Raw genomic sequence first — 9,427 nt, forward strand, 5'->3', positions numbered from 1 at the left:
CCGTTGTGCTACCCGAGCCGGTGCGAATGACGCGGGAGAGGTCAACTGGTTGATTTTGCGTAGAGCCCTCGGTTCCGGCTGTCGAGAAAGCAACATTTGAAGGGCTACGTCTTGTACATACATGTCAACTGGTCAATGATTGCGGGCTTTTGCGACTGCTGTGACAGGTGATGCAAACTGAAGGCGAGGCGTCAACCAGTAGTTACTAGGTACTCCCTACATGCGTAGACGTCGGTGGCTCTTGCCCCGGCACATGTCACCCGCGCTCGCTCTTGTATGGAGTCGTGTGCATCCACTTCCAAGCACCTCCGGTGGTTCAAGCTTCAAGGGGCGTCTCCAGCTTCGTCATTCAGATTCAAACACCCATCAACAGATCCGCCTCCTTCTCCTCGTGACGCTTTTCTTCTCCCCCGAAGACCAGTACACTGTATCTTCCCCTTCGAGACTGAAGATGGTGAACCGGAGCACCTGAGCTCTAGCCGCCTGCTTCATCCACTGTGCGCCTGGAGTATGTGGCAAACACCGGCGCCATGGCGGACCATGATGCACCAAGACCGCCGGGCCACGTCGACTCCCGAACCGGTCTCTTGACCGCAGAGAGTCAGGGTCGGTCCAGGAATAGCTACGAGACGGGGGAGTCGAGTCGCAGCGGTGGTCGGCGCGAGCTCATCTCAGGCACTAGTCTCTCACCGAGCTACACTGGCGGTAGCCAACAACACCGTGGCTCTGGTCCTGCACAGGCAGACCACAACACTCGAGATGGTCTACATAGGGGAGGGAGTACACGGCGTAGACCGAGATACAAATCTGGCGGCGGCTTCTTACTCCACGACTCGATTTCCGGTGACAGACGACATGCAAGTCGAGGGTCTGCAAGGGACAGTCTACAACCAAACGGCAAGGCACCGCAGTCCCCACGTACGCCGCAGCCTTCACGATCGAATAACAGGCAGTTTCTACAACCGAACGAGCGTTCTGGTGGAAGCTTGCGCGATAAGATTAGTATCTCTCCTCAGAGCGTAGAGAGTCGAAGCGCCGGGTCTGCTGAGAAAGATGTCGCCAGAGTAAAGTCAGAGCGACCGTTCCAGCCACCGCATACTTCTGGAGAATCCGCCAATGATGCTGAATCAGCCCAAATTGTGCAAATGGCTTTGAACCTGAGCGAATCTCGACGTATCGCTTCGCGACGAAACTTCTCACGAAATACCCCCCCGCGACTCGGGCCGTTGCCTGATGGCAGTTCAGGGAGCAATCTCCGACAGCACCTTCAGCAACAGCGGAAGTCTTCATACAATAATAGTCCCAGATATCAACAAGCCCAGTCTCCGAGACGCTCCTCTGGGAAATTCGAGTCGAGCTTCGAGGGTGGTGGGCATGATTCACATTATCGATATCACTTCTCGTCCTCGACTTTAGCCAGAGCGCAGAAAGCCAAGGATCACCTAGAGCTGATGGCTCAATACAGAAGGCTTCTTGATGTTCTACCACCTCTAAAGCCAGGACTTGAGCGGGTGTATTCGAGCCCCCCGGTCTCCCCAACGGCGAATAAACCCTTCCAGTTTGGCCTTGGGGATAAGGTGCCTCTAGGGCGGCAATATAATCCGCTGCAATACATTCGAAATCGCAAAGTTCGAGCACGCGAGCGGAAAGTCATTGATGGAGAAAGACAGGGTTTTGGCGACTTGGAGTGCGTTAAATCATGGGTCGACAAAGTGGTTGAACGGGCGACATCATTTGCAGCATATCCAGATGATAGCGGGTCCCTTCTGCCTAGGTTCCCAGGAGCGGATGACCCAAGTAGCCAAATCTCCCCGGATAACAGCTCAAGGGCAGCGGCTCGAGTGAGGAGGCCCCGGGTGGACTGGTTCATTGAACCCTGTGATATAGTAGCCGATGCGTACTGGCTGGAACAAGAGAATCACAAGGAACTTATTGAGGACCGTGCCTGGCGCAAGATATTCCCTTCAACTACAAACATGGCACGGACCATGTCTCGCGAAACGGCTGTCGACACCCTCGAGGTCATCCCTCCTTTCTCAATGCAAGACGACCATGATCTCAACCCGTCAGTTTCAAACACCTCCAAGGTAGATACAGCGAAGCAAACGCTGCATAATATCAGGGCATTTCCACATCGCCATGGCGGCCAGCTTCACAATATCCACCATGACCTTGGGTGGCATGTCAAAGATTCTATTTCTGATGTTTCCAGTAGCGAAAATGATACCGGTGTCTCAAAAAGAACGTCTCGCGAGGAAAAAGGTGTTAATGAGACCATACCCAAGACAAGCAACGGTCTTCTTCAGGAGCAGATGCTTGAGACGGCTGCGAGGGACGTACGCGACCGAGATTTGTTTGATGCAATATCTGATCAGGAGCCGGTTGTTTCCCCGAGTAGTGTCAAGACACCAGAAAAGAACCCATTGTCGCAGCCGCCTACTCGCTTCCACAGCAGTAGTAGCAAGGGTTCATTGATCGACACAGGCGATTCCGATCGAAAGCCTGTCCTGGACCGATTCTACCTTGGCTCCCCACCCCGGTATGAGCCAGGGAGGCGAAGTCTTGATGCCACAGAAGGGCCTCAGAAGTCTCCAATCTACAAGGGCTCATCGCTACCAACCTCTCCTAAACTTAAGCCTACCCGAGGAGGCACGGATCCCGCCCTAGGTACCAACACATTTCACCAATCGAGTCGGTCTGGATCACCGACGAGGAATCCCATCATCAAGATCAAGCAGATCATTCGTGACAACAAGGCTAGTGAACCAGCACCCGGGCCGGATGAGACCCATCATGTGTCTGCCAAAGAAGCCAGTCCGCCTTCGGAGAACCCAGATTTGCTCGAGAAGCTCCAATCCAGTCCCCCCCGGACGGGGGCATCGGAGCCAACACCCTTTGGTCCGACTAAAACGCACCGTAGGTCGGGAAGCACTCGCCTTCGCAGTGAGGATCAAGGGGCTGGGCTTCGTGGCATATTCAACGGACCGCGAATCGACACTGTTATTCGGGGTGGTGTTTCAAAACTAGGCGACATGCTTTGGAGGAGAGACGGGTCGAGTGAATCTACACCCGACAATGAGACTACAGACGAGTCGGAGAGTGAGAAGGCTCGTGGCCGCTCTAGATCATCCACAAACATGTCACAGATGCCCTCCAAACGCGATGGTGCGGGCCATCAGAGTCAGCCGAAGCACTTTCTGGATTCCATGCCTCAGTTCAATCACATCCAAGACCTTAATCCCACACACAACGCGAATAATAGCAAAGGGGATATGGGCTCACCAGCTTCTGCAAATCGTAGCCGGCAGCAATCTCGAATTGATATGCTTCGTCCGCCTCATTTCGATCCTCGAAGAGCGTCGTCTTCTGCTTTACTTGGACGTCGATCCACCAAGCCGGGTGATTCTGATATCTCAGAATCAGAGTCACGGCAAGGCAGTGCGCCAGAAGATGTCGGAGACACAAGCAATCGTTTGAACTCTACGCTTAGCTTGTCTAGACCAGAAGACGATGGTCGATCGTTCAAGAGCAGACACTGGTCGATCGCAGACAAAGCCACGCCTACAGAACAGACTCGACTCACTCGCCGTGAGATTGCCCGCATGCGAGCCTTGGTTCTCAGTACCGGCGTCAAGGCAATGGAGATTAACCGGCGAGCGCAGGAGGCACACAAGCCTTTCTGTCCAGATAGTTTAGCGGCGACGGGTCGATCCTCAGGCAGCAACTGCGCAAATATAGGCTGGGCAGACATAGCCAAGATATGTCCCGAAGTAGCCCAGCAAGGAGATCGTGAAACGGCATACTACGAACTCTACTCACTAGCTGGCCGTGCCCTCAGCACCGCCATCCAAAACTCGGGTCGGCGGTGGCAGGCCTCTGCTGATCGGCTCACTTACCGAACAAGTCCTCAGCTCCAAAACCGCATCGGAGACGTTCGGTCCAGCATTGCCGATGATCTCTCCGAACAAAGTCGTAAAGCAGCTGATTTGGCAGACGAGACGAACCGCGACCTGGCGCTCGGTCAGCCCCTTAAAGTCAAAGTCGTGGTAGACATTATGGAGAAGATGCTCCGTAGACGAAGACGGCGTCTACGATGGATCAGACGAGCGCTCTGGTTGACAGTGGAGTGGCTTCTCGTCGGGTTCATGTGGTACGTGTGGTTTATGGTGATGATCCTGCGAGTATTCCTGGGCATGGGCAAGGGAACATGGAACGGTGTCCGATGGCTCTTGTGGCTGTGATTACTTCTCATTGAAGATGTTGGATATCACGTGTATACTCTTACGGCTTGAAGCATGCGTCCAAGCGTATTCTTTCTTTTTTTTTTTCCCATCGAGGTTGTAACTTGATACCCCGCTTCTTTTTGCTTTTTTTTGTATATTTGGTGGTGCATAGCCGGTAGTTTGAGCATTAGCGAACCAGACACTTTCGGAACAGAGAATAGACACCCAGATGACGATTGTAATTCCCAAATCAGTTGTACGTCAACGTGCCACATTGCGTGGTTTGCACTGTACATAGGGGATTCATCGTCTATTGCATTGAATTATGGCCAACATAGGTGCCAACAAATGAGCATCTAAAACTAATAAATACGGGCCGCGATTGCTCCTTTTGATAACACACAAGACGTGTCTATGTCTATTCAATCCTCTTCTTGCCCTCCTCCGCATTAAGATATCTCGCCGTGCTAAGACCCCTCTCGTGGCGGGCGACAAATGTGCCGATGATAGCGTCCTTGCGTGCTTTACCGTAGTGCTCGGTGTAGCCGTCCACGGCGAAGGGACGGGGATTCAAACGCGGCCAGTTGACCTGCGCTATGTTAGCAAGGAACATATGTACGTAAACTAGATGTTTAGGAGGGGAAGGGGGGGTTAATTGCGCACGTAGAGCATGCCATGGGTCCAGACAAAGTGGAAGCACCACGCTGCGACAGCACTCCAGAATAGAATAAAGAGACGCATGGGGAGAACTTTGGCGTCCGGGGCTCGTTTTGTGAATATGCCGACTAGGACGATGAAGATGCTAAAGGCTAGGATGTAGGGGATCGACTGGATGAGGGTAGGCCGCCTGTCGACAAAGATGAGGCTGGTGCCGACATTGGTGGCGCTGGGATCGTAAGCGCCGAGGAAAAGATCGAACGAGTCTTGACGAGGTCCGTCGCGGAAGTTGTTGAGGAAGTATCTGGTAAGGCCGATGCGGCCGTCCTGGAGGGCGCCGAGTTTGGTTCGCTTTCCTGTGCGAGTGACGTCTGTCTTCATGGCGCCGGTGCCGGAATACGTTGCGGAAACAACGTCGGCATTGTCAGCCCAGATGTTGCGGAAGAGGAACTCAAAAGCTGGGTCTTCGTCACGGAACTGGGCGCCACGTGGCATTAGACCGAGATCCTCGAAGATGCGGTTCAGGGTGTAGCGGCCAAAGATGCTCTGCACGACGTTGGTCCGGTCCAAGCAATCCATGCAGTTGGTGCGCATGACACTGGTCTGGAGGCTGCGGGCGTCAATCTTGCCGTCTACGTTGGCGGGCACGTCAACGCCCCGGAAGTAGCCCTGGGCTATCAGCTCCTCGCGCAGCCTTTCTGTAATGGCGTATGCCTTGTGCATCTTCATACCCTTTGTCTCGGTGTGATAGTCGAAATAGACATAGTGCAGGCGGTCAAACTCCTGGTTTCTTGATCCGGGTTGGATGGTGTGGAACTTCTCATCGGTGAGCGTGTCGGCTTCACGACGCTCCTTGGGCGCCGAGGCAAGCGAGCGGTACATTTGCTCATATGACTCCTTAACTTTGCATTCCCTGCCCTTGGAGTTGACCAGATTGATGAGGTAATTGTCGCCGTAGATGCGAATCTGCTCGTCAAAGTGCTTCTGCGCAGCGGCCAAGGCAGCTTCTGTGCTGCGAACTTGGATCTTTGGTGTGTACTTTAGACTGTTGATCTCGGACCAGTAGGTAGGAACACTGCCACGAGTCTGAACATAAGACATGATTTGCATCTCCTGGCCAGGACCGCTACCAAGCTTGCCGCTCTGCATATCGCTGCTGCCGGCGTAGCCTCCCAGGCCCGAACTACTGTCGTTGAGAATAACGACTTGCTCTGTCTCGTTGTAATTGGCAGCATGGCCATCTTCGTCTAGGCCTCTGGTGAAGTATCTGGTTCCGCCACGATACCTTGACCGGCGAGAGATAATGATGATTGTAAGGGGAGTGTTCTTAAATTTGGTGGGCTTGATCTCTAGCATGCCGAAGATGCAGGGGAGGATGTATGGGTCAACAGCTGCCTGCTTTCCTGGTTGGCTTCTGGAGCCTCGGGTACGGAATTCTATCATGTCTGACTGCAGGTGCTTGTTGAAGAAGAAGCGATCGTCAGTTCGCATCCACAGGGGGCTGGAGGTATCAGCTTGCGACTGGCGTTGGAAAGAGTTTGTCAAGTCGATTGAGTACGAAAAGTACATTGGCCCTCGTTGGATGAAGCCGTTGAGGAGGCTGATGAAGGTATCCTCGTCGGGATCGTGGATCTGGCGTTCACGCATGGGGAGGATCTCGGCGGCAATGATCTTGTACACCATGTGGCCCTTGAGGCGGCCCACGGGTTGGGCCTTGTTGATAACTATGACATATTTGTCTGTATTCGTTTTCTAGTTAGCGAGGTGAAGCTCTGGCTTGCAACCACCGGGAGAAGGGGGGAAGAGCATGGTAGAAGAACATACCGAGTCTCAGCTGGACAATGCCCAGTATGCCAGCGATGCTCGACACCCGAGTTGCCCGCTTGGTAGTTTGCGGATTGAAGTCGCTCAGGCGGATATCACCTGTAGGACGGTCAATTACCAGCGCAGGGGCATCGGGAGACGACGGCGAGGTGAATGTATAGGCATCGTTGGTAATCCTAAGGTTGATGTCCCGGAAGGGGAACTTGGGCGTTGCGAGGGCCGGCATCGCGAGCGCAGGAAGCCGTCTCAACAGGAGAGTGCAACAAAAGACCAAGGGAAGTAGTAGCTGCAAGGCAAAAAAAAAAGTGTGCCCAATCAGCCAGAATCAGCGTCTCGGAAAGAGAAACTCGCCGTTTAGGACTCTGGTGCTGAAGTTGGGTGAGCAGTTGAGCAAACGTGGCCAACTCTATGTTGACACGCCGCGAAGCTGAGATTCGGGTATCCGTGACTTTTAGCGAGGGGCGCAGGGACAGGAACCCTCGGTATCGATGGTATCTAATCGATGCGCCAGGCAGCTGGACCTAGTCTAGGGGATCCAGATGTCCGGAGAAGGTACTTTGGTTGGTACCTGGGGATTCCACGCTTGCCCTGGACATACTTAAGTACCTTAAGTACCTAGGTAGGTAGGTAGCGCAGGACTTACCAGACTATTATGAGTGCGGTCTGGTACTGTCTGTACTGTCCGGTGGCGCAATGACCAAACCAGTACCACGCGCTGAGTGCCTGCCGCAATCTACCACATGGCCCTGAGAGGGCCCGTCTTTGGAGGACAGACGGACGCAGCAGCATGGGTTTGTACATACTCAGCCACCCATGCAGTCGCTGTGCAGATCCGTCCTACATTATACGTACTCGTACAGATTGTTTATTCACATGGTGGCAAGATGGGCTGCCAGATACTGCGTTATGAGGCGGAGTGCACCATGCCGACGTAACTTTTGATGTCTGGCGTCAAGAGTCAAGACTATCATGGGGTACCGGGTAGGCAGGCTCCCGTTGGGGTCATGCGGTAACTACGGCGTATTACCATGTCGACGCAACCGGCGCCAAGCCACTTCACCACATCCAAGTACCTAGGTACCTAGACCTGAGCACCTACAATCCTACCACCGCCTCCCGCTTCCCGCCTGATGTGTGCCTCATAACTACGGAGTACGCAAATCTGGACACACGGCGAACTTTGGAACGGAGATCCGACTCACTCGCGAAGCAGGCCCAGCATTCTAGCACCACCATCACCCGCCGTCACCAGACACCTCATTTCCAAACCTTTGGCGGCAGCTTTTCTCTCCTGTCCTACAACTATCCGCGTCGGTCCTCTACTTGTTTGAACCTGTGTCTTCCGAGCCCGCGCTTGTTTTTTCTCCGTACGAACCTGGGGACATATCACCCATCAAGACCCTCCGTTGTTGAGCCGTGGTCAGATCGCAACATCTCGACGACCGCCACCTCAACTCTACCAACCGACGACGCCAACTCGCCAGTCAGGCAGTCACCGCAGTCATGTCATCCCGAGGCCCTACCGCCGGCGCCCGCGGTATGAACAACCGCTTTGCTCAGTTCAAGCTCGTTCTTCTTGGTACGAGGCCCATGTTCCCAGCTCACCAGTCTCCCCCTACTAACAGTGTGTCTCTAGGCGAATCCGCCGTCGGAAAGGTGAATACCAATGCAATACATGCTAAATAGGCCTTGCAGGGGCGGCTAACATTAGACTTGCAGAGCTCAATAGTCCTGCGGTTTGTCAAGGTACATGGGAACCCATTCTCCTGGCCTGGTTCCATCATGGTAGCCAGGAGCTGCCATGCACAAATTATTTCACTCAGCTGACCCAGTCTCCAGGATCAATTTGACTCTTTCAGGGAGTCCACCATCGGCGCCGCATTCCTGACACAAACCATCTCCCTCGATGAGAACACCACAGTCAAGTTCGAAATTTGGGATACTGCCGGACAGGAGCGTTACAAATCCCTCGCCCCTATGTACTACCGCAACGCAAACTGCGCCGTCATTGTCTACGATATTACGCAATCCGTACGTCTTCTTAGCAGGTCTCCTCACCTCTCACTGCATTCATCCCCGTACTCTATCATCCTGCCCTTTAGACGCAAGTGTGCTAACGACGCTGGCACTTTGTAGACATCACTAGACAAAGCCAAGGCGTGGGTGAAGGAACTTCAGCGTCAGGCCAAGGAGGATATCATCATCGCCTTGGCTGGAAACAAGCTTGATTTGGTTACCGAACAGCCCGATAAGCGTGCCATCCCCACCGCCGATGCCGCGGCCTACGCCCGAGAGGCGAATCTCTTATTCTTTGAAACCTCAGCGAAAACGGCCGAGAACGTTCGCGAGCTATTCACTGCCATTGCTAAGGAGCTTCCTCTAGACCAAGCTGGGCCTCGACATACTCGTCCCGGTCAGCGATCCGGCGTCAGTCTGGCTCCCGAAACTGCCAACACCAACGTGAGCGGGCCATGCAGCTGTTAAATTGTTTTGGTAATTTTTTTTTTTTCGTTTGCCGCCTTGAGGCGGCTAGACGTGGGTTTTATACGGGTTGGAAGAAGACGCCACCAAACGCATATTTATAGGTCAAGTCAGATCTCTATTGGCATGGAGAGAATAGGCTGGCAGTGGCGGTTGAGCTGAGCCTTTGTCTTGCGGCTGGGAAGCCTCAGAAAGTTGTATGTTTCCTCTCTTGGAGTCTTGGGTTCTTTTGGAAGGGTTGT

The 9,427-nt window shown here is 53.7% G+C and overlaps 3 protein-coding genes across 3 annotated transcripts; 2 read left to right on the plus strand and 1 right to left on the minus strand.

The window, feature by feature from the left end:
- Positions 1–350: 350 nt before the first annotated feature.
- Positions 351–4,241, plus strand: J3458_019877 (uncharacterized protein; the record flags this gene model as incomplete). The annotated part of the gene is made up of 1 exon (XM_007815419.2): positions 351–4,241. Exon 1 carries the CDS (start codon positions 531–533, stop codon positions 4,239–4,241), a length of 3,711 nt encoding a protein of 1,236 aa, XP_007813610.2. The 5' UTR covers positions 351–530.
- A 400-nt stretch (positions 4,242–4,641) lies between these two features.
- On the minus strand, positions 4,642–6,930 carry SAC1_2 (Phosphoinositide phosphatase sac1; the record flags this gene model as incomplete). The annotated part of the gene is made up of 3 exons (XM_007815420.2): positions 4,642–4,812; positions 4,887–6,619; positions 6,705–6,930. The coding sequence occupies 3 exons, from the start codon at positions 6,928–6,930 to the stop codon at positions 4,642–4,644; spliced, it is 2,130 nt and encodes a 709-aa protein (XP_007813611.2).
- Positions 6,931–8,207: 1,277 nt separating this feature from the next.
- Positions 8,208–9,188, plus strand: YPT52_2 (GTP-binding protein of the rab/ypt; the record flags this gene model as incomplete). The annotated part of the gene is made up of 5 exons (XM_066121740.1): positions 8,208–8,283; positions 8,341–8,360; positions 8,424–8,450; positions 8,544–8,735; positions 8,841–9,188. The coding sequence occupies 5 exons, from the start codon at positions 8,208–8,210 to the stop codon at positions 9,186–9,188; spliced, it is 663 nt and encodes a 220-aa protein (XP_065973357.1).
- Between the last annotated feature and the right edge of the window lie 239 nt (positions 9,189–9,427).

This window comes from Metarhizium acridum (genome assembly GCF_019434415.1).
Source record: "Metarhizium acridum strain ARSEF 324 chromosome Unknown scaffold_568, whole genome shotgun sequence".
NCBI lineage: Eukaryota > Fungi > Ascomycota > Sordariomycetes > Hypocreales > Clavicipitaceae > Metarhizium > Metarhizium acridum.